The sequence below is a fragment of the Anabrus simplex genome, chromosome 10 (assembly GCF_040414725.1).
Source record: "Anabrus simplex isolate iqAnaSimp1 chromosome 10, ASM4041472v1, whole genome shotgun sequence".
In the NCBI taxonomy this organism is placed as follows: domain Eukaryota; kingdom Metazoa; phylum Arthropoda; class Insecta; order Orthoptera; family Tettigoniidae; genus Anabrus; species Anabrus simplex.
In genome coordinates, this window is record NC_090274.1 from 24,713,236 (window position 1) to 24,738,660 (window position 25,425).

Below are 25,425 nucleotides of genomic sequence, written 5' to 3' on the forward strand. Positions count from 1 at the left end.
TGAAAGAGTCCTGCTGAAGGCACTTTGAGTCTAGTCTATAACACCAACACTGCACACTAGAAATATGGCAGATTCCTATCAATGTCAGTGAACATGGCAGCTGGGTGCATATAGGATAAGGTCCTCTCAGTGTTCACTTACGAGTTGGAGGTCATTTGAGAACACGTAATTGTATCCATCCTCAAGACTAAGGCCCCAGATGCTCTGAACTTTGGAGCGTGGTTTGGCAACCACGGGGCCCTTAGCTGAGTCCTGGCACTGCTTCCACTTACTTGTGCCAGGCTCCTCACTTTCATCCATCCTATCCGACCTCCCTTGGTCAACTCTTGTTCTTTTTCGACCTCGACGCTATTAGGTTTGCGAGGGCTTGGGAGTCTTTCATTTTCACGCCCTTCGTGGCCCTTGTCATCCTTTGGCCGATATTTTCATTTTTCGAAGGGTCGGATCCCTTCCATTCTTTCCCTCTGATTAGTGTTATATAGAGGATGGTTGCCTAGTTGTACTTCCTCTTAAAACAATAATCACCACCACCACCTCAGGACTATCAAGGATGTCAAGGCTAGGGGAAGTCGCACTCAAGACTGGTATATGAGCTAGCCACAAGGACTTTCTTAGTCATCATCATTATGGTCCCAGACACCACCATTATCTCCATCTCCTCCTGTCCCAGGCCTGTTCTTTGATCATCTGATATTCTCCACTCTTCACTTCATTCATCATTGTTATTCTTTTTGTCGGGCTGAGTAGCTCAGATGGCGGAGCGCTCGCTGGACTTGTGAACCCAACTTGGCAGGTTCGATCCTGGCTCAGTCCGGTGGTATTTGAAGGTGATCAAATACATCAGCCTCATGTTGGTAGATATACCGTCACTCCTGTGGGACAAAATTCCGGCACCTCAGCATCTCCAAAAACCGAAAAAGTAGTTACACTGTCCTAATATTAACTGAGGGGAATTTGTTCTGCATGTTTATGACTTGAAATGGAAATGAATTTTATTTACATGCTGTATAATATTGCTGGTGAGTAACCAGATTTATAATGTATGCTGTCTTAATTATCCTTCTCCATCCTTTTTTCTTTTCTCCTTCTACCATACCCTTGAGAACTATTGTTAGAAGCTCTTTCCCTCTTATAATATGGTCTATCCAGTTGGCTTTCCTCTTTAAAGCTTGAGCTCAAGTCATTATGCTGTACCGCCTGAACTACACCTGTTTCGGTACTGTTTTGAGATTATTCTCCAATCTGTTCTTATACTGAAACCTATCTATATTGCCATATACATATACAAGAAAGCTCCCCTGTGGGTGGGGGCAGTAGAATAACACCCACAGTATCCCCTGCCTGTTGTAAGAGGTGACTAATAGGGGTCCTAGGGGCTCTGACCTTTGACATGTGGGTTGGCTGCCACGGGGCCCTCGACTGAGTCCTGGCATTACTTCCACTTACTTGCGCCAGGCTCCTCAATTCCATCTATCCTATCTGACCTTCCTTGGCCAACACTTGTTCTTTTTCGACCCTGACACTATTAGGTTTACGAGGGCTAGGGAGTCTTTCATTTTCACACCCTTCGCAACCCTTGTCTTTCTTTGGCCGATACCTTCATTTTTCGAAGTGTTGGATCCCTTCCATTTTTTCTCTCTGATTAGAGTTATTAGAGGATGATTCCCTAGTTGTACTTCCTCTCAAAACAGTAATCACCACCACCACCACCACTATACAAGGAAGCATGGCAGAAATGAATGACTCTGAAATAGCTGGGAGTCACCTAGATCTTAATCAAGCAGCACTGTGCAAATGGCAGGGGTAAAGTCTGCACTTGAAACGTTCATCAGAAAGCTGATAAGCAAAGTTTGGGGAGCCAACCCATGCACACTTAAACCATCAGCATATCTGCCTTAGAACATGTTGCACCTGTATGGAATGCCTCTGCTTGAGTGAAGCAGGTAGATTTGTTAACACGTTCCCTGTTGCAGTGAATTCTGATGACTTGATTTTTCATTGTATTGGCCCGATGCTGTCTTCATTGATGTGATGCCTAAAAAAACGTACATGAACTTGCTTGTAAATTTTATCTAAGGAAGACAATAATATGCTGATAATTACTTGAATAAATAAAAATCTGAGAACTTATATTCACTTACCTAGAGCAGTGTACATAGGAATAGGTTACATGAGATATTAAAAGGATGGTATTCTTTGTATTAAACAACAATCTGCCATCTGAAGTTAGAATCATTTTAGGTTTCATTCGCCATAACACTAAAAGATAGGTTAGACAACAATCTGAACACAGGGTGACTCGAAGTGATATACAAAAAAATTCCTTCGGGTCACTGAAGGGCCGATTGAAACTAGCATCATGCCTCAATCCTTTACTTCAATATGAACACGATGTTGCCATTAGTTATCAAAAATATTTAACTAGGATGTAGTTATTTACTGAGCAGTTTTGGGAAGTTCATACCGACACTAAAGAGTAACATGCTTCGGGACACGCGGTGACCCGAACTGCAAGGAACGTGTTAAGAAAGAAGCCATATTTTCCACTGTTGACTCAGTTAAATGTAGCTTAAAAGCTTTTCAGTCTGTTGAACACACAAATTCATTATAAATATTACATTATAATATAACCGTCTAAAAAAAAACCAACATTCTTTTTTTTGTACAATTTGTTTTACGTTGCATTGACACAGATAGGTCTTATGGCAACGATGGGATAGGAAAGGGCTAGGAGTGGGAAGGAAGTGGCTGTGGCCTTAATTAAGGTACAGCCCCAACATTTGCCTGGTGTGAAAATGGGAAACCATAGAAAACCATCTTCAGAGCTGCCGACAGCGGGGCTCGAATCCACTGTCTGCCAGATGCAAGATCACAGCTGCGCAGCCCTTACCTCATGGCTAACTTACCCGGTAACACATTATTAAACAAGGAATAATAGTCATAATATATGATCTTCTTTTTCTGTGTTGATTTCCCAGTTTCAGTAACCAGAAATTTATTAGGACTTCCCACCTAATCAACATTGTACAAATATGATTGAATTTTTATTCTACCTCATTCAAAGTAGGACTACCTTCAGTCCACTATTAGACCATCCTCAGCTTCAATATAAACTTAAAATCTATAACAACAACATACAAACTATGATCAAAATTTCTTGTCGAAATTACATTCCTTCTTTTGTAATGTCCTCATGAGTTATGAAGTCCAAGTAAAAACGTCAACACTGTATTACTGTAAAAGCTTCTTTAAGATTTGTCCTGTAAATTTCAGCAAAACATTTTAAAATACACAGAAATTGAGAGATATGCACGGCAGCAAGATATTACTGTATGGTATCTTAAGAAACAAAAAGAGAGATCAAGTAAACACCAGATTTGTGAAGGATGAAGGCAGCATAATATTAACAAAGCCAGAAGAAACAAGAAATAGATGGAGAGAGTATTTTCAGAAGTTGCTGAACATGAGATCTAATGACAGTCATCCCAGTTTTCAAGAAAGGCGATAAGAAAGTATTGAAGAACTAAGGAAAATTACTCGGATATCCCATGTTGCTAAGATAATGGAAAGGATACTGGAAAGTAGGATTAATTAATTTTGTGTGGCTATTTCTAGCTGAGTGCAGCCCTTGTAAGGCAGACCCTTCGATGAGGGTGGGTGTCATCTGCCATGTATAGGTAACTGCGTGGTATTGTGGTAGAGGATAGTGTTATGTGTGGTGTGTGAGTTGCAGGGATGTTGGGGACAGCACAAACACCCAGCCCCAGGACCACTGGAATTAACCAATGAAGGTTAAAATCTCCGACCCGGCCGGAATCAAACCCGGGACCCTCTGAACTGAAGGCCAGTACACTGACCATTCAGCCAACGAGTCGGACGGAAAGTAGGATAAGCTTGAGGGTTGAAAATCAGATTCAGGAAAATCCGTTTGGTTTCAGAAGTGGAAGGAAGAGCCCATTTTCATTTTGAGACAACTAATGGAAAAGCAATGGGAGTATGGGAATGATATGGTAAAGACATTCATTGACATTGAAAAGCCATATGATAGTGTCCCCAGGACTAAAGTTTGGGACAGTCTGGTGTAAAAAGGAATTGGACAGGGATTAATAAAAATGATTATAGCAATGTACAAGGAATGTTGTAACTGTGTGCAAACACAAGTTGGCAGGACAAGTTGGTTCAAAATAACTAATGGGCTGAGACAGGGAAGTGTTCTATCGCCAATCTTGTTTACAATAGTAATGGATGACATCATGAGAACAGCAAAAGCAACATATGGAGGAAGAGAAATGAACATCATGTTATTTGCAGATGATATTGTGATTTGTGGAGAAGACGACATGAAGATTCAAGAAGAGTTGGATGTGGTGAATGGGAAGATCGAAGAATGTGGATTGAAAATAAGTGTAGAAAAGAGTAAAACTCTTATTATGACTAGAGGGGAGAAAGAAGGAAAAAGCCAGATTAGACTTGCAGACAAGCCCCTGGAAGTAGTGGAGACGTTCGAATACCTGGGGAGTGAATTAATGGAGAATGCTCGACTGGATGCAGAGATTAGTAAGAGGATTCAAGCTGGAAGCTGTTTCTATCATACTGTAAGAAACATGTTATGGAACAAAGATATGAAATGAAATGGCGTATGGCTTTTAGTGCCGGGATATCCCAGGACGGGTTCGGCTCGCCAGGTGCAGGTCTTTCTATATGACACCCGTAGGCGACCTGCGCGTCGTGATAAGGATGAAATGATGATGAAGACAACACATACACCCAGCCCCCGTGCCATTGGAATTAACCAATTAAAGTTAAAATCCACGACCCAGCCGGGAATTAAACCCGGGACCCTCAGAACCGAACGCCAGTACGCTGACCGTTCTGCCAACGAGATGTGCCAATGGAAGCAAAGGAAACTATGTACAAGATATATTATGTACCCATAACAACTTACGGAGCAGAAACTTGTACAATGACAAAGAAGGATGAGAGTCTAATACAGGCAGCCAAAATGAAGTTCTTGAGGAGACAAATTAAAGAATGAGAAAATCCGGGAAGAAATTAGAGTGGAAAAAAAAAAATCAATGATGGAATAGAGAAGAGCCTACTAAGAGGGTTTGGGCACATAAAGTGAATGAGTGATGAAAGAATGCCAAAAAAGTATGGAAATGCAAATGCAAGGAAGAAGCGGCCGTGGACGACCACAATTGAGATGGAGGGACACAATACAATGCAGAATTATAGAAAGAAACCTGGACTGGGACGCAGAGTTGGAGGAGTGGTGGATAGACTGAAGAAAGTGGAGAAGAACCATATTTTCCCCTACTTAAAGAAGTCTTTAACATAACATTTTAAAATAAAGAATTGAAAAAGTCATTACTGTCACTGAACAATTTACACTGTCTTAACATTAACTGAGAGAAATTTGTGTTGTATGATTATGACGTAAACTATAAATAAACACCTTATTTTCATACTGTATAATATTGCCAATGGGTAACCAGATTTATAATGTGGGCTATCTTAATATTTACTAGCTGATGTACCCGTGCTTCGCTACAGAATTCTACATTGTATATGGAATTCTAGTGTACACGTTGTGAGCAAGATTGTATTGCATAGCTCTTAACGTTACCCTAGAAACGCGATGGGGAAATCACCAAACATCTTTTCTCATATGAAGACTGATTTAGGGAATTTTCACTGTAATGGTAGACCCGCTTGCATACCATCAGTCACAATCAGGTTGGGGAGTTTTCATTATAATGGTAGACACTCACTCTCCACCTGCCTTTCTACATCCTCAGGAAGACTGTCTTAATGGTTTTCGCAATTGAAATGAACATACATTACAATGAGGTCAGCAGGAATGGCGCGATTAAAAGCAATGCTTTCATATGAAATACTCGATCAAATGAAACACCACACATTTTCTCACTTTTAACGAACAGGACTACACTGCCGATTTAACAGTCCAAAATTCCAGAGCTGGAATGACCAAGCCGCAGACAGCCGTGATTCGTGAACATTCTTCATCTCTTTTCAGCAGAGAGAGGGTTGAATAGTGGAGACCCCCAGGACAAAAACTATGGCCTTTTATAATCTGTTTCCTAGGAGTACCCCAATGAGTCAGAAAATATCAAATTCACTACACTGGCTGGAGGCAAATTTTTCCTCCAAGCCGGAGGATAAACCCACTCTTCACTAATAATTTGGAATAAAATGAATGTGGAATTTAATAAAAGTGAAGAGGAAGAAGCTTTTCTTAAGAACAGCTCTTTTCAGGGTTCAATTTTGAGTTATTTAGTGAATTGTGGTGCTATAATTTGGAATAGGCCTAAATTGTTATTCTAGGCCAGGCCATACTACTAATACTACTACTAAGCCTCTGCCTTAAGTATGCACACTGGTTGTTCAAAACAGCACATCAGAGTAGGGATCAAATAACTGGAATACTATGAAGAACCAGTATGTTACGTACCAGCTCTATCAGAAAATATACGAACCAGAGGAATGGCATTCTAAAGAAGAAAGTTTTCTAACTCCCCACCTATTTCCCACCAATATTCAGTCAGGCTATTATACTCGATATGCATCTGTAATCCCATCTATCGGAGTTGAGAGGCAGCATAACACACAAAGCACATCACAACAAACAATGGTCAATGTAATGTTATTGTTGATCAATGTTATGCGCTTTCAATATTGTCGGCCTTCACATTTCGTTTTCTTCCGACTCTGAAATACCACTCATCATAGTCAGTACGATAAAACTGAATAAAAAATAAATGATCAGAAATTGTATTCTCTGTAACGTTTGTTATGTGGTACTTTTCGATAGGACCAAAAAAATACGTATTTGAAAATTAAATTTTAGGCACCTTCCCCTAAACTACAATTTCATCCAGGGTGAATAAAATTATTTATAGCTTAGACTGTAGTTTCTTATTCCCCGACTCTATATACCGATTTTCATTAAATTCTGTTAACCCATTTTCTCGTGGCTCGGCACCGATATGGGCTTGGCAACAAGAATACAAATTCATGAATATCTGTGTTATCATAGCTGGTACGGTAAAAATGTATAAGACATAAATGGTCTGAAATTTAATTCTATATAACTTTGGTTATTTAGTATTTATTGATACAACCATTAATAATATAAATATTTGAGAATTAAATTTTAGGCCTTCCCCTAAACTACCATTTCACTCAACGTGAATGATATTATTTATAGCCTAGATTGTAACGACATATTACCTGACTCTTCATACCAATTTTTATTAAGATAGGACCACTAATAACATAAATATTTGAATATATTTTAGGCCTTCCCCTAAACCAGCATTTCTATCAGCGTGAATAAAATTATTTATGGCTTAGATTGTAGCGACTTATATCCCTACTTTGCATACCGATTTTCTTGTGATGCATGTACATAAGTACAGACAGACAGAAATTACGGATAGGTAAAAAGTGGATTTCCTTGTTACTGTGGACATGACTGAAACAGAAATACCATTCTTTTCAAATTCTGAACAATGTACAGACAAAACTCTTATTTTATATATATATATAGATAGTGTGAAATACAGTTATCTCCAATTGTTCCTGGATTTTTGAAGTTAATGCATTCAGCATAAAAAAGACCGGCTGAATGTTGTGAGAGGGAGATATCCTAAAACGTCACTATGTATTTATTATTCACAGAAGTCAAATGAACTTGGTGAAATTAGGAAATCAGTCCACTTTCAATCCAATTGGTTATGAAAGTACCGTTTTGAATAGTGTCGGATCCCTTCCATTTTGTCTCTCTGATTAGTGTTTATTAGAAACTTGTTTTACTTTGCAGCGACACAGCAAGGTCTTGTGGCGACGATGGGATAGGAAAGGGGTAGGAGTGGGAAGGAAGCAGCCGTGGCCTTAATTGACATAGAGTCCAGCATTTGCCTGGTGTGAAAATGGGAAACCACAGAAAACCAACTTCAGGGCTGCCGACAGTGGGGTTCAAACCCACTATCTCCTGAATGCAAATTCACAGCTGCGCCCCTAACCACATGGCCAACTTGCTCGGACTAATTAGTGTTATATAGAGGATGGTTGCCTAGTTGTACTTCCTCTTAAAACAATAATCATCACACCACCACCTTGCAGACTTTAGTATTTCTTCCAGAGGGTGCTCCACTCCCAAAGATGCTCTGACAAGCCCATTCTTCACGTGATCGTGCTATGTTTTTTGCATGGCATTCATAAGAAATTTCATTTCACAGGCTTGCAGTTTACTAAGATCTCTTGTCAACGACATGTAGGTTTCTAGGCCGTATATATAATTATGGGAATAAGAAACAATGTATACAAAGACGTCTTGGTTTATAGGGATACCATCTTGTCCCACATCAGAGGACATACGAGGTTACAGAATTTAAATCCATTGCACACTCTATTAAGTACTTCTTGTGGTGCTCCACCTTTCTTTGAGACCATGCTCCTAAGGTACTTCAATTCTTGTGCTGCTGTAATGTATTGTCCATCAAGTTGTATTTGGCAACCAGTATTATCTATACTCATTTTCCTTCTGATTAGTGTTAATAGAGGATGGTTGTGCGGTTGTACTTACTTTTGAAACATATTAAAAGTTCCAATACGTTTGTCCTAGAAACAAGCCCGCCCACAAGAAAAATCTAATGTCAAGCAAGCTTTAGAAAAAAAAATTATTTTACAAGTTGCTTTACATCACACCGGCAAAGACAGGACTTATGGCGATGATTGGACAGAAAAGGGCTAGGAGTACGAAGGAAGTGGCCATGGCCTTTATTAAGGAACAATCTGGTGTGAAAAATGGGAAACCACGGAAAACCATCTTCGGAGTTGCCAACAGTGGGGTTCGAACCCGAATAATGGATATTGGCCGCACTTAAGAACCTGCAGCCATTGACTTCGGTTTTTAGAAAATCCGTCTAGATAAGTCTATAATAGGAAGGGAGGAATCCTGTGCAAAATCAAACAAATCTATGGTGAATATATGTATACAAACACCTATGTGTTCTAATAATTCTGTCTGCTTCTTTAAGTACTCTTTAATCGTGGCCTTAAAACCAATCAGTGCATTGTGTTTAGGTTAAGTGGATTTTACTTTCTCACGATAACCCGCAATGTGAGTGAATATTTTAGTAGGGTTTATTTCTTCATCTTTAATGAATGCAGAGGATCACTTTAGTCAGTCCTTTATCCAAGTCTCTTCAAAGGGGCTGTTCAGGTCTTGCGGTCCTCCCAGTACTTTCTCGTATATTCCGATCTTTGTATCCTTTCTGGTGTTGAAAATATTTGTGTTGTGAGTTTCTTTCTTGTGAGTGTGAAGCAGATGTGTATGTCACGGATTTTTTTAAACGTAACCGAAAAGCTTTTCAATCTGTCGACCACACGATTTCAGTGTAAATATTACACTATAACATACCCGAATAACACCACATTATTAAACAAGGAATAAAAATATTCGCTATTAAGCTTTTAAGTTACATTTAACTGAGTCGACAATGAAAAGTATGGTTTCCTTTTTAACAAACTAGATGGGATTTTTTTGCTAGTGGCTTTACATTGCACCAACACAGATAGGTCATATGGTGACGATGGGATAGGAAAGGGCTAGGAGTTGGAAGGAAGCGGCCATGTCCTTATTTAAGGTACAGCCCCAGGATTTGCCTGGTGTTGAAATGGGAAACCACAGAAAATCATTTTCAGGGCTGCCGACAGTGGGATTCGAACCCACTATCTCCCGGATGCAAACTAGATATTTGTGTTTAATTTTATCTTACCTGTGGTGTCTTCTGGTGTAAGGCTAATTGCCTTCAGATTCTCTCCTATTTCTGTGATCCATCTGCATCCTGTTATGCTATTTTTTTTAGTTAATAATAATAATTGTACCGGGCGGTACACCTCCACGCCGCTAATTCAAATATTGCGCCAGTTGAAACTTCTCTATAGGAGAAAGCCTGAACTTTAACAAACTGTATTAACTCAATGGTTTCTCGGAAGATGTCACTACTGTAAATTTGGTAATTTTGAAGTGTTCTAAACTGTGTCTATTTTGATTTGTGTTTGTTTGCTCCGTATCAAGAAGTTTGGACATTCTCTAACAGATGTCTCTACCAAAACTTTGATAACGCACTCTGGTGTAAAGGAATGAACTTTCTTGAAGAAATTTAGTATTCCTAAGTTTTATTTTTACTAAATTTTGTTCTGTGGTTTGTAGGTTGGCAATATAAATCCTTTCTTTCCGCCTGTTTTGAATGCAACCAATCGGGAATTTATGTAATTAATTTTCCACCAATAAGGTGCTTCTTCCTTGTCTTGTGTATTAGTTTTTGCTGTTATCCAATAAAAATAAAAGGGTGGGTCTACTCATTCCTGAAAGGTCTCGAATGTTCCACGAGGGTATATAAACTGCTGATTTTCTTGTCTCGGGGCCACTTCAGTAACATCTCTCTTAGTGTGTGAATATGTAGCAGGGGGCGGGAAGCGCCTCTTTCTTCAAGCAGCAGTTCTTCTACAAGGTAATGGCCTGTTAACATCTTCATTTCTTGCTAATTCAGCAGTTTAACTCTCGGGGAGGGTTCGAAACTTTTAGTATGTAACCTACCTTTGTAAAATTTAAATTCTTTTCTGTCTATGTAAAATCTATAAATGACTGTAAAGCGGGGATAGAGAGTGCTTCACCCTCTCAAACTCCCCTTCATTTTTGAAAAGGAGGTGACTACGTTTTCATAACCGTTCTTCTCTTCTTTAATGTAGTAATGTTTTCTCATACGTGTCACCTCCCTAGCTTGGGATTAGCCCCTGTATGATCGGCCTAGCGCCACATAGGTTTTAGACAAAACTTGGTGTAGGAGTGCAAGCTATCGCCTCCATTCATTTGGTATTTTGGGCCATTTACTTAACCCGTTTTGTTTTCCTTCCTGCGAAGGCCCAGTAGATTGGGTATTACTTACCCCTGTTTCCTTGTGTGCCTTAAGGGCAGATAGAAATGAAGTTTGTTGTAGCCTTTGATAGGCTTGTAAAATTGAGAGCGGGTCTGCTCTTTTTCTTAACATTGTAATTAGGAGCAAGTGCTCCTCGTACTTAGGGGTTTTCTGCCCTTCAGCAATTGCGGCTGTGAGCTCAGGAATTAGGCTTGGGGCTCGAAGCCCAAATCTTGTAACAAACTGTAATTTGTTAATTTGTTGATCTGCTACTTGGTACCTGTTATACCCTGTTAATTGTTGATTTTGAAAAGAAAATATAACCTTTGTTAAAGTTTTAAATTAACTTTAATTTTGTAGTTGAGACCTATTCCAGCCCGCGCCTTCTTTCACCTCTAACTACCACAGATATCTCTGTAATAATAATAATAATAATAATAATAATAATTGCGTGAGGCCTCTGGAGAGCCTGGTGCAGGTCTTTTGAGTTGATGCCTGATAAGTCTGTGGAAATGGGGCCCCACCTACGATGAATTCTAATGCTGAAGATGACACAGACACCCAGCATCCAAACCATTGGAATTAACCAATGAATGTTAAATTCTCCAGCCCGGTCGGGAATGGAACCTAGGACCTGCTGTTCCCCTGTGGGTGGGGGCTTTAGAACAATACCCACGGTATCCCCTGCCTGTTGCAAGAGGCAACCAAAAGAGGCCCCAGGGGCTCTTAACTTGGGAGTGTGGGTTGGCGACCACGGGGCCCTTAGCTGAGTCCTGGCGTTGTTTTCACTTACTTGTGCCAGGCTCCTCACTTTCATCTACCCTATCTGAGCTCCCTTGGTCAACTGTTGTTCTTTTCCAAACCCAACGGTATTGAAGTGCTCGGGGCCTAGGGAGTCTTTCATTTTCATGCCCTTTTTGGCTCTTACCTTCCTTTGGCTGATACCTTCATTGTTTGAAGTGCCGGATCCCTTACATTTATTCCTTCTGATAAGTATTAATAGAGGATGATTGCCTAGTGGTACTTCCACTTAAAACAATAATGACCACTACCACCGGCCGGGTCAGGAATTTTAATCGCTTCTGCTCGGGGACTGTGTATTTGTGCTTGTCCCATCACTTTCCTCTTCATATATACTTTCTTTATTTTACGTCCCATTGACACAAATAGGTCTTATGGCGATGATGGGATAGGAAAGGCTTAGAAATGGGAAGGAAGTAGCCCTGGCCTTAATTAAGGTGCAGCCCCAGCATTTGCCTGGTGTAAAAACGGGAAACCAGCGAAAACCATCTTCATGGCTGCCAACAGTGGGGTTCGCACCCACTATCTCCCGGATGCAAGCTTACAGCTGCACGTGCCTCTTCATATTCGGACAACACACAACAGTGATTACATCCCTCCAAAATGTTGGCCTCAGGAACGGCTTCCAGCCGTAAACTGCGCCAAATCTACATGTGCAACATGGTTTGCACCCACGATCCCACAGGTGTGGGAAGAAGCGGTGGAAGAGGAGGAAGAAGAAGAAGAAGAAGAATGGCAACAACTCTGATGTGGATGATAAAAGTCTTTATTGTGATGTAAAAGAGAGTATTTATAAAAATGGTTCTGTCATCATAAAAAGGTTGTCACTTTACAAAGAAAAAAGATTTACTACGTCCTCCTATTCAATACTGGTATATCCATCTTAGATGGAATAATTCAATCAGACATGTTTCGGCTCATTTTAGAGCCATCTTCAGTGAACATATTAAAAGCTACATAATTAAAATTAAAAGAATGCTATGAAAAAGCACACAATGAAAAAGAATATAATATAATATAATATAATATAATATAATATAATATAATATAATATAATATAATATAATATAATATCCCTGACCTGGCCGGGAATCGAACCAGGACCCTCCAGGTAAGAGGCAGGCACGCTACTCCTACACCATGGGGCCAGTGATTTAGACACACAATGTACTAAAAATTTATATAATCAATATATATTATACAAAAAGATGTGCAACATGATGAAGTTGATAAAATGTAAGGTTGTAGCGAGGTTGAAGACCTCTGAGTAGGAAAGCGCAGTAGTCACACTAAAAATGAGGACAAAAATCACAAAATAAAACTTGAAGAATGGTCTGTCTTCAATTGAGTCACATGCTCGAAAACATCATCATGTTGCACATGTTTTTATATATTCTTTTTCATTGTGCTTTTTGCATAACATTCTATTAATTGTGTAGCTTTTAATATATTCACTGAAGATGGCTCTAAAATGAGCCAAAACATGTCTGATTGAATTATTTCATCTAAGAAGGACATACATGTATTGAATAGGAGAACGTAACAAATCTTTTCTCCTTTGTAAAGTGAAAACCGTCAATACGGAATGATTTTAATATCTTGTCATAAAAAGGTTGTACGTAAATGCACTTAAGTACTCGTCGAAATGAACACATTTGTTCTGTCATGGTGAAAATGTCTGAAGGCATGAAATGTGTGCTTGCTGTGTTGTTATTGCTTCTCTTCCATCTCTGAAGGTTCTTCAACTTTCCTAGAACAACAGAACAAGTATATTACACATTATAAACTTCGTATTCAGTCCATATTGTCAACCTTAATGGGCTTGTCAAACTACAGAAACGTCCCACCTATACAAGTTCACAATGTTTAATTCATATATTACAAGTACATGTTTCGTTCTCCTTTGAGAACATCATCAGCTGGAAGTACAGTCATTGATAAATTGGAATCAAGGTACCATTGTAAGCAAGATATATATGTTGTAATAATGACAACAGAATGTAGTTTAACAATTTTGCACAGATCCATACTAAGGAGCTAATCAAATTTGCTGTATGTGAAGGGTGTCATTATCTGCCGAGATAATGGTACTAACTTTTCAGACATGGAATAATTCTAGCCCCAGGGGCTCTCAACCTGGGAGCATGGGTTAGTGACCATGGGGCCCTCAGTGGAGTCCTGACATTGCTTCCACTTACTTGTGCCAGGCTCCTCGATTTCATCTATCCTATCCGACCTCCCTTGGTCAACTCTTGTTCTTTTCTGACCCCAATACTGTCAGAGTATTCGAGGCCTAGGAAGTCTTTTATTTTCACGCCCTTCATGGCCCTTGTCTTTCTTTGGCCGATATCTTCATTTTTTGAAATGTTGGATCCCTTCCATTTTTTTCTTTCTGATTTGTGTTATACAAGGGATGGTTGCCTAGTTGTACTTCCTCTTAGAACAATAATCACCACCACCAACACTCGTTACAAATTTCATTGTGATCCATATTGACAGTTTTCAGTTACGACAAAACTTTGTCATTTAATCAATACTTGTTTTACTCATGATAAGTTACAATTGGTCAGTACATGTTTCAAACTATCATCAGGTGAGAAATAAATTAACACTAGAACTGGCAATGTTAAATCTTGTGGTGGCAGCCATATTTGGCATCTTTTACTTAAATAAAATACAAAATATCCACGAGGTATGAAATAAACCTACAAAGTTATATATATCTACATAAAGCTAAGACACTGAGGATTGTTGTGTTGACACGAAATTGCATAAATATTTTGACTATAAAAGTGTACAGTCTATTCAAGGAGAAAAATTCCCAAATTAAAAATAACAATGTAACTTTGATCACATGTACACCCAACTCAAACAGGTTACAAACAAACTGAGATATGCAAATTGTCAATAATGTATCTGTATCACATTAGCAAAAGTTACATCACTCTAAGGGGTATATTCTTCAAAATATTGAGGAAAATGTGTTGGCATGCTTAGCTCAGGAGGCATGACCTTAGACCACTTTGTTGCGACAGGATGTTACAATGGAGACTCGTCATCATTGGACTTTCCGATATTGGATGGGAAGAAATAGCTGATACAAATTCCAAATCCGACTCAGAATCTGTTGGTTCACTCTCTATATCCTCAAAGTCAGATCCGTCACTTTCATCTTCAACGAAGTTCACCATACTTCATCACTAATTTTCCATAATAAAGATTTAGACATACAAAACAAACAAAACAAACCCCATGGCACTACAGCCCTTGACAGGCCTTGGCCTACCAAGCGACAGCTGCTCAGCCCGAAGTCCTGCAGATTACAAGGTGTCATGTGGTCAGCATGACAAATCCTCTCAGCAGTTATTCTTGGCTTTCTAGACCGGGGCCGCTATCTCACTGTCTGATAGATCCTCAAATTCTAATCATGTAGGCTGAGTGGACCTCGAAACAGCCCTCAGGTCCAGGTAAAAATCCCTGACCTGGCCGGGAATCGAACCAGGACCCTCCAGGTAAGAGGCAGGCACGCTACTCCTACACCACGGGACCAGCGATTTAGACACACACTGTACTAAAAATTTATATAATCAATCAAATAATATACAGTATATGGAAAACTACAAAATAAAATGATAGCAACTACAAACACTATAGCAATGGCCTTCAAACAGATGGTCGGAAAACTGCACTCATTTCTTCCGTAAATTTGCGCCCAAAGAGGTTATAAATATGTATGAATTTGAACTCACGCCTGCTGTTGAGATTAAGAATGACAAAAAGTAGACTCTCATGAAATCTGTTGAAGAAATGAGGAAATTATGTGATGAAATACAAACATCCCGAATATTTGACAGTGCCACTACAGCGGGATCAAACTGTCAAATATTCAACAGTTGCTAGTTCTAGGGTTAATGGTAAAGAATAATCATTCTCTTATAAACTAAAAGACCCTCATTGTAAAACAGGATTAATCTCTCTCAAAAAAAAAGTGGAATGTCATGTTAAAACCAATGCACATTAAAATTGTTCACCTGTCTGAAGAATTCTTAAAATTAATGTTTCTTAAAAAATAATGTCATGTTAAAAAACACTGCACATAAATTCAGTGATGAGTGTGTGAATCCTTTGTTTCAACATAAGCACTTGTTTGATTAAGTATCACAAAGGGAGGTGTGCATTTTCATGCGGTGTGATGTTAAAGAATGCGTGTTGTTCAATGGAATGGGGTTCAAATATATTAAAAACACTCCACATCTTAGGAAATCCTTAGAAATTAGTGCCTCTTGGTGAAGAGTATGTCTTGTTTGATTTCCTAAGATGTGCACTGGTTTTAATATCTTTTGGTCACATTTTAATTGTTTTTCCTTCTATTTAGCCCAGAGGTGATCACGCTGGGCCCAGCACTGTGATCAGGCGGGCAGGCTGGTGATGAGGGTATACTTTTCAACCACAGTGACGTTATGGTTACGTCACAGACCGTGAAAGTTGGGCAAAGTTCTCCCAGTCACTCTCCATCACTGCGGCGATACACAAGTTGGAAATGGAGGCAGAAAATAATGAAAAAAAAAGGGCAGAAATCTGCGTCATTTTCAATTTACGTTGTAAGAAATAAGTTATTTACGTTCATTACAATTTATGTATTTTGAGCGAATACAATAAAGAGTTAGGCCTACAACCTCAAATGTTATTGTGATGTGCGTAATAAATTACAATTTTCACTATTAAATTTTAAGAGGTGCTTTCTAATATCATACAGAGTTGGGCGGATAAGCTGTGGTTTGTGGTTGTTTGGGTTTAAATTATCTGATAAATTCACCAACAATCCAATAATGCTTACCGGGAATAAAATCAGTTAGGTTATTTATTTGAAGGCAGTGGTAGATATTTTTACATTGTAGTTGTACTTTAATCTTGGGTAGTAAATATCTGTGTCTTCACTCGTGATGAAACTCCCTCTAAATTATCACTGGATGCCTGTTAAATTTTAAATACTATTTCCAGAAGTTCAGTGAAGAGAGAAAGTCACATAACTCAACAAAACTGTGCAAAATCAAGCAGTAAACTTGTTGAATTATGAAATTATATCACTTTTTTATCTTAATGAATAACAGGAATTTTACTTTTTTTTTAAATGGAAATAATGTCATCCAGTCAATTGTAAATCATAGCTTGTACACTTAAACCCTGTACCTTTGTAGATTGTAACAAAAAATTATAACGTATCTGTTTTCTTTGAATGAATAAATATAAGACAATAAAACTGACTGTTTATATTGAGTGCAGTATAAATCAATCCAAATATCTTGAAAAGGTCAGGTGGCTTTTCCATTTTGCAATGATAGTCCTTTCTTTTAAATACTGCACCCCCAATCAGCATTTTGGTATGTAGTGGAGGAGAGCTTCATAATCACAACTGAACGTCAATACTCCCTCCCTTTGCTGCAAAGTGTGTCCGTTCTCTCACTTCGCTGTCACCTATGCTTGTTACGTAAGCTGCCCGCATTTATGTCACACCAGCCCAGCTGAGCACCTTTGATTTAGCCAGTAGAAACAAAACTAATTGTTCCGTCACAATGTTGTAGGACAATGGAAACTTACTTGCCAAACTTCTCGCCCTCGCGTATGGTGTCAGGAAGTTTCTTGTTGAGCGTCTCCGGTAGTAAGAGAGCTGACAACCCCCCTGTCAAGGCCAGAGCTCCAAATAGCAGCAGTGGGAGAGGAACCCAGTAGTCAGCCTGCAAGTCAAAGATGTTAATTTATTACAGGCAGAGATGAAAACCCAAAAGGCAAGTACAATACAGTCTTCCATCTTCCGACACTGCAGTCGTCACAAAGACCTCGTCAATACAGTTCTTCAGCTCCTGCTGCTTTCCAGTTTCATCAAGAAGGTGGGCATCAATGCTCACTGGAGGACTATGTTGACAGATCAATCATGAGGTGGGAAGCATAGATAAGATGAAAAGTACATAAAGACCGATGTAGGAAAGAGACAAAGGTTTAAAGATAGGGGTAAAAGATTAGCAACAAGGACAAATACAGAAGGATAAAAGAATCCCAATGAGTCAATTTAAGTAACAGAAAGGAACAAACAAGTGAAAATTTGATGAGAAACAGCCAATAATGGGAATACACTGGATCCTTAAACTTTAATCTATCACTCTACCATTAATCCATTCGAACCTGCATAATAGTATCACTTGCAGGGACAGAAATCTCTCTCTATATTTATCTTTTTCTTTCCAAGAATTATGCAGCAATTTTGTTAATTGAGAATCAGTCAAAATGTTACATTTATGGAAAGCTGTAATCATCACAGATCAATGACTAACAGTTCATTAACTGTTTTCCAGTCTTCAGTAGCAAATCACTGTGTGATATATTTTAAATCAGCTCTCCAAATAAAGTGGTACACCATATTTTCCACACAGCCACCTGACTTCTGACCTTATTTTATGAGCCTTGTATACCTTGCAGAGCTTGGAAGTAGTTTTATTATCCCTAAAACTATCAACATCACTATTATTATCTTTGTAAGAAAGATTACTGTCTTCTGACAAAAAATAGTCATTATTATCACTTAACAATATCTTTGTCATTACTAACCATGTTCGTTTACTAACAAGTGCAGGCAGATTGCATTTTGCTCTCTATACAGAATTCCGTGAACTTTGTAGAGTGTATTTCATTTGGAAGATTCCCTGAAGTTCAAAGAGTAATCTGTATGTATTGCAAGACCCATCTTTTGCCATCAACTTGAACTACCAGCGTTTATAAGTTAGTACTGAACAGTTCCACATTTACAATTAACAATAAATAATAATAATAATCGTATGGCCTCAGCTACCGTGTGCAGACATTTCAATTTGACGCCATCTGGCTGTCTGCTCATCAATTTCAACGTTCCGTTTTACTCTATGCCCCCACTAGGTGGCAGACAGAGTAAACCGAAACTCACTTGGGCGTCTATGGCTGAGATTTAATGAATTTTGTCGGGTAAACACCAAATGTGTCACCAGAGATTTTTTACATGCCGACATCGTACGACATGGAGTGTCGAATGGACTTTTTTCCGCCCTTCAAAAATCCGACTACCTCTGCCGGGTTTGAACCCGCTATCTTGGGATCCGGAGGCTGACACTCTACCGCTGATCCACAGAGGCAGCTTACAATTAACAAATTTAATTATACTGGTCCGAACTGATACAGTTTAATTAAGAACTTTAATTTAGTTTACTAGTTTGAATTATTTACGCATAATTTGGTATATGTTTTGTCTTCCTTTGAAGACCTCCTCAGCCTAAGCGTCTTAATAAAATATCTAATTAAAACACTGTAATGTCACTGTCCAATGACTTAATACTAATGAGTACATGTCCTTTCAAGGATATTTAAAAGCATTTATTTTAAAATTGTTCCAAGAACAGAACTACAACAAAGCTGCTTGTACAGACAAAAAATTTGCAAATATACTTGAAAGGACATGTACTCATTGGTATTAAGTCACTGGAAGTGACACTACAGTGTTTTAATCAGATATTTTATTGAGACACTACAGCTGAGGAGGTGTTCAAATTAAGACAAAACATATACCAAATTATGCGTAAATAATTCAAACTAGTAAACTAAATTAAAGTTCTTAATTAAGCTGTATCAGTTCGGACCAGTAAAATTAAATTTGTTAATTGTAACAAATTATGCATAAATACGGTAATTCAAGAATAAATGTATTTTCACTTGATTAGGTGGACTAGTAAACTAAATGTTGACCTTCAGTCCAAAATGCCGGCATATGGAACAGTTCCGTAAGTCGGTGCTAATGAGTTAATCAATTCTTCAAGGTGAATCGACAAACAAGAATGTTATTTAGCTGTTTAATGTTGAAGCAGTCCTCTAGGAAAAGGACCAAATTACAGCTGAATCTCATACATCATTTCTAAATACATAGGATATTAGCATGTTGTTGTTATTGGCGACTTACCAACAGGTTGGCATAAGGAGCGAGGATGCCACCAACACGAGCACAGGTAGAGCTGGCTCCCAGACCTACGTTGCGGATGACCGTCGGGAACTGCTCTGCCGAGAACACGTATATCGTACCATAGGAGGATGTAATTGCCAGTTTTCCGATCATTGCCAGCGTTATCAGCAGCCAGTTCATGTCTACAAACAAAGTGAAGATCAGCCATGGCCAGAGTTTAGTTTGCGTTAACAATTGACCAGCAAGATACTAACCAGGAGGTATAACTGTTGTTAACAAGAGAGCCACTCCTCCCAGAACCATACAGCTACACAGGATCGTTTTACGACCCCATCGGTTGAGTGTTAACAGCAGGAAGGTGTATGCTGGGATTTCGACAGCCCCAGAGATGAAAAAGTTGAGATAGTCATTACCACCGAGGTTAGAAGTGTTCCATGACAGACCGTAGTAAGTGCCGCTGTTGACAAACCTGCAAGAAGGGAAGGGCCCTATATTTGTTAGATATTCTCCATTAGGTATGGAGGTTCTTTTATACCCAAACAAAAAGTGACACCAGGCAGTATTTTCAACAACAAAATATTTAATATTATTCATTCATTTCATTTCGGCCAGCTATGGACTGTCTCCTAGCCCACCTGGTGGCCATGAATGTTATGGCATCAAATCCCTATGGTCTGTCACCACAATTAGCCAGTTCAAGTCTTGTTGGTGGAAAAAAATTTACTATCAGAATGTTGGCCAGTATGGTAAGAAAGGTGGTGATATACAATATTTATAATCACTAGATTGCGTACTAAAAGTTTGGATTCAATTCTAAACCGCTCTGTGGAGTGAGAGCATATGAGGCTGTTGGTGGCGATTTGTCCGTCGGATGAGAATGTTAAGCCTTGAATAGACCCACCTCGGCGTTCTTCGACAAGTAAAGGCTATGTGCAGACACCACATTTCCTCATCATCATCCTACACCCAGATGCGCAAGTCACTTGTGGCCATCACCTTTTAAGATCATGGCCACCAGGTGGGACGAGGACACAAGTTTACTTTTATACTGTTGCTTAAATATGGAGAACAAAGCTGTCAGTTTCCATTCGGCAGATAGTGGGTTCGAACCCCTCTGAAGATGGTTTTCTGTGCTTTCCCCGTTTTCACACCAGACAAATGCTGGAACTGTACCTTAATCAAGCCCACAGTGCTTCCTTCCCACTCATAGCCAATACCTGTCGCATCATTGCCTTAAGACCTATCTGTATCGGTGTGACATACAGCAGTTGTATAATAATAATAATAATAATAATAATAATAATAATAATAATAATAATAATAATAATAATAATAATGATAATAATAATAATAATAATAATAATAATAATAATAATAATAATGATAATAATAATAATGATAATAATAATGATAATAATAATGATAACAATAATAATGAAGACCTTGTATTTACAATTCTTTTCCAAAAGATTGTTTTATTATTTCTTTGTGACTATGTGAAGACTCCATATTGTTCTGCAGAGACCAGATAAAAAAAGTATCTAATAGAATTGCTTTAAAACGAACCATTTCTGCAATCCATATCTGACGGCTGGCATCCCCCCCTGTGGGTGGGGGCAGTAGAATAACATCCACGGTACCCCATGTCTGTCATAAGAGGCAACTAAAAGGGGTCCCAGGTGCTCTGAACTTGAGAGCATGGGTTGGCAACCACAGGACCCTCAGCTGAGTCCTGGCATTGCTTCTGCTTACTTGTGGCAGGCTCCTTACTTTCATCTATCCTATCCAACCTCCCTTGGTCAACTCTTGTTCTTTTCTAACCCAGACAGCATTAGAGCACTCGAGACCTAGGAAGTCTTTCAATTTCACACCCTTCATGGTTCTTGTCTTTCTCTGGCCAATGCCTTCAGCTTTCGAAGTGTCAGATCCCTTCTATTTTTTCTCTCTGATTAGTGTTATATAGCGAATGGTTGTCGAGCTGTGCTTCCTCTTAAAACAATAATAACCACCACCACCTCTGTGGAGACCAGATAAAAAAAAGTATCTAATAGAATTGCTTTAAAATGAACCATTTCCGCAATCTCTTATCTGCCAGCTGGCATCCCCCTGTGGGTGGGGACAGCAGAATAACACCCATGGTATCCCCTACCTGTCATAAGAGGTGACTAAAAAGGGGCCTCAGGTGCTCTGAACTTGGGAGCATGGGTTGGCAACCAAGGGGCCTTTAGCTGAGTCTTGGCACTGCTTCCACTTACTAGTGCATCGTTCCTCACTTTCATCTATTCTATCCGACCTCTCTTGGTCAACTCTTGGTAAAAGTTCTTGCTTTTCTCTTGTTAAAATACTAGGTGGAATTTAAAATCATTAATTGATTAAGTCATAAAACTTGAGCATGGTGTTGCTTAGATTGTTGTGATGAATACTAAATATTATCTAAATCTGATGATTACATAAAATCAGCTTCATGGTCCGTATCGCACTTCAATAGATTCACAATTAAGTATTTATTTTCCACCTAGTCGATACAATGATTGCTTAAGGCAATTTTTAATGGTCAAAAGTGGTACATGTTTCGTATATTATCAACATCTTCAGCCACATAACACTGTTTAGATGAAAAATGTATAAAATTGACAAAGTAATGCTTTAGAGGAAGTGTCCTTAAAATTAACATAAGATTGACAAGATTAAAACAAACAAATAACTCGAGATGACACGCCACTTCACCGGATCATGAGAATAACAATATTGTTGATTAAATTTCCTCTGTGTTTAACATGTTGAATGCCCATGCAAATAGCTTCTTAAAATTATTGTTGGGAGAACACTCCATGGGAATTTTAATATCTCACCACTAATGTACACATCACATCACATCACACTTAATACCTTAACGTAATCAACAGACTTCAAATCCTGAATCAAGAAATTTATGGATCCACCAATATTGATTATTTTTAATGAAAAACTAACATAGTTCAACTACAAGTGGACTTGGAACTTATATTTTAACATTCACAATTTATCATCCAGTTTTAAATGTTATGTTTTTATCTTCTGATTCTTAGCTTGTCTCACCATTTTTACAAATCTATTTATTCTTTTGTTTGTATCTTGCATGTATAACTTCTTTATATTACTCTAGATGATGATGTCCCCTATGGGACAAAACATGTACTAGTTTAAGGTAACAACATGTATTGAACAGGTGGATCCTTAAATAGAATATCTAAGTGTATTCTTAAATATTTTCAACTTGATTACAAGTCAATACGGAATACTTTGAAGTTGTAGAGATAATACCAAAAATATTTCACTAGACTAAAAAGGAAAGTATATTCTGTAAATTAAAATAAAACATTTCAAATTCAATTTTTTTGACCCATAAAAGTTTAACCCCCACCCCGATCAGAAACGTTCATTTCTTACCAATTGAAGAAGATATTGAGAGACTTTTTTCGCAAATTAGGGTACCGGAACAGGTCCAGTATGGAGGGTTTGCTCTCCTTGACGTTTTCTTGGGACGCAGTTTTCTCCGTCTCCGAGGTTGTTATCAAGTCGTCCAGTACGTCCGATGGAACACTGACCCTGTTCTCCTTGGCTGCCTGCAGGATGATACGTTTAGCATCCTCGGTGCGGTTCTTGGAGATCAACCAGCGTGCTGATTCAGGAATAAACCTACCATCATACATGTAATATTAATATTGCAAATCTGATAACCCTAGTGTCATCTGTCATTAGTTCACAGAGAGGGGGGGAATAGAAATGTGTGTGCCTTCGTTCCCTCTACCTACAGTAAGTCAGTTAGTATAGATCTCAAGGGAAGGGAAGTCAGTTTTCACAAACTTGTAGTTTGGACTCCGTAAGTCAAAGTCAGTCAGAAGTTAATACAGTTGAAACCGGTTAGTGCAAAATCACTTTTTTTTTGCTTTACGTCGCACCGACACAGATAGGTCTTACGGCGACGATGGGACAGGAAAGGGCTAGGACAAGGAAGGAAGCGGCCGTGGCCTTAATTAAGGTACACCCCCAGCATTTGCCTGGTGTGAAAAGGGGAAACCACGGAATACCATCTTCATATTGAATATAATTAAGAGATAAGAATTTCATAATGTTCCGTATTGAAGTGAGTTCACTATTAAGTATTATGGTATAAATTTACTCATTCGGGATAAATATTTCAGGTTCCCTATGGGAATCAACATCTATATCATCTGATGGCCATGCAGGCACCAATTTTTGGTAACGAGACAAGGTCTCTCATAGTGCATTGGCACTGCCGGTGGCTGCAAGTAGCCTACGCAGTGGCCTCCACGGTATGCACTAACCATGCGTCTTGGTGGGTGTGCTATTTACCAACTGATGAGCCCAACTTAGCACACTGGGGTGAAACGCTGGCAACCAGGAATGAGTTAGCTGGAAAATTATGACATCCAATAACGGACCATTTATATTGGTATTTCCCTGTAGAGTAGAGGAGATCGAATTGCGCGACTCCAGTGTTCGTTCGCCCACATCTCTACCTGACACCACTGTTAGTCATCTACGTACACTAAGTCTTCATCATCTTCTTCCTCTTATTATAACCGTGTGCTAGAACTTGGATTTCTATTCACAGTAGGTACAAATGGTGCTGTGTTTTAAACAGGTTTCCACCGTCTTTGAGTGGCATTTTGTCTAGGTCACAGCAAAGCCCCTTATACTTGGCAATGTCACCGACCGCAGCAAAATTTTTCTCATAATTGATATCTTGAGAATATTTATGGCCATAAAATTGTGGGCTAAATCAGCAACCATTTTGTTTAATGTAGATCTTGCTTTCTTGTGGCATGGCATGAGAAAGTTGTGTGCTGGATCAGCTGCTTGCTTTATTTTGACCCATAACTCTGCTAACCAATACACTACGTCCATCATGGTTATCTGTTTGAAAAAGCTTGTGATGATTTCCTCACGTTCAGTTGCTTCCAGGAGTGAATGTAGCAGGCGGTGCTGATAATCTTTTTAAATTTTTTTCTAGACATTCCAAAATGTCCTTAGATGTATCATACTTATTAGGCAAAAATAAAGCTCAAATTCCATCATATACTAGTTCCTGTTCATCTGAATGTGACCCTGCATTATCCAGCAATAAAACTGCTTTAATAGGCAGACACTTCTTTATCTAGGATAAAATTATTTTAAAAAGTTGTATCCTAGATATTTAAAGTCAATACAGAACCAAAATGAAATTCATTACTTGTAATAATAGGACCCTTCTTTCTCAAAAACATTCTAGCTTCAGGCACAACAATGAACATGCACGTGATCTCAGTAGAGGGGAGGCACAGTACAATGACATGGCGAGAATAAGCAGGAAATCAAATGCTGTAGATAAAAATTTTAAAATTTTTGAAAAGAAAAATTCAAGTAACGATCAGATTTAACGGAGCGTCGGATTTCCAGAACTTGGATTTGTGAGACTCTGCTGTTTATCATTAGAATGTAAGTTTGTCTCATATTTTGTAATTTTCAATACATTAATTCTAAGCTAATGTATCTCTATGCAGCTGAAGCATGTACTGACAGCCAATGGAAGCTGAGAGTAACTCAATAAGATGCTGATAGGTCGTTATCAGTATGTGGAGCCTGTGGCTGTAGTGCATCCCACAAATGCTGGAGGATGAGTGACAGAGGAGCCATGGAATGAATGCGATGGTTGAG

General features: G+C 38.8%; 1 protein-coding gene and 1 long non-coding RNA gene across 3 annotated transcripts in view; one reads left to right on the forward strand and one right to left on the reverse strand.

Moving 5' to 3' along the window:
• LOC136882092 (uncharacterized) overlaps window positions 1-17,309 on the forward strand; it is a 92,514-nt gene extending 75,205 nt beyond the window's left edge. The window contains exon 3 of the long non-coding RNA XR_010861086.2: window positions 16,123-17,309. This is a non-coding gene — a long non-coding RNA (uncharacterized lncRNA). The remainder of the gene's footprint in view (window positions 1-16,122) is intronic.
• Window positions 12,498-25,425, reverse strand: part of LOC136882090 (organic cation transporter protein) — a 51,566-nt gene continuing 38,638 nt past the window's right edge. Inside the window, exons 6-10 of one of the 2 annotated variants that reach the window (XM_067154617.2) lie at window positions 23,155-23,403; window positions 19,980-20,194; window positions 19,726-19,907; window positions 17,346-17,482; window positions 12,498-13,497 (exon numbers count right to left, since the gene is read on the reverse strand). In XM_067154617.2, coding sequence (XP_067010718.2) covers window positions 13,458-13,497; window positions 17,346-17,482; window positions 19,726-19,907; window positions 19,980-20,194; window positions 23,155-23,403 — 823 coding nt within the window. In that variant the 3' untranslated portion in view covers window positions 12,498-13,457. Of the gene's footprint in view, window positions 13,498-17,341; window positions 17,483-19,725; window positions 19,908-19,979; window positions 20,195-23,154; window positions 23,404-25,425 lie in introns of those variants that run through there. The other variant, XM_068229390.1, reaches the window with a different exon arrangement.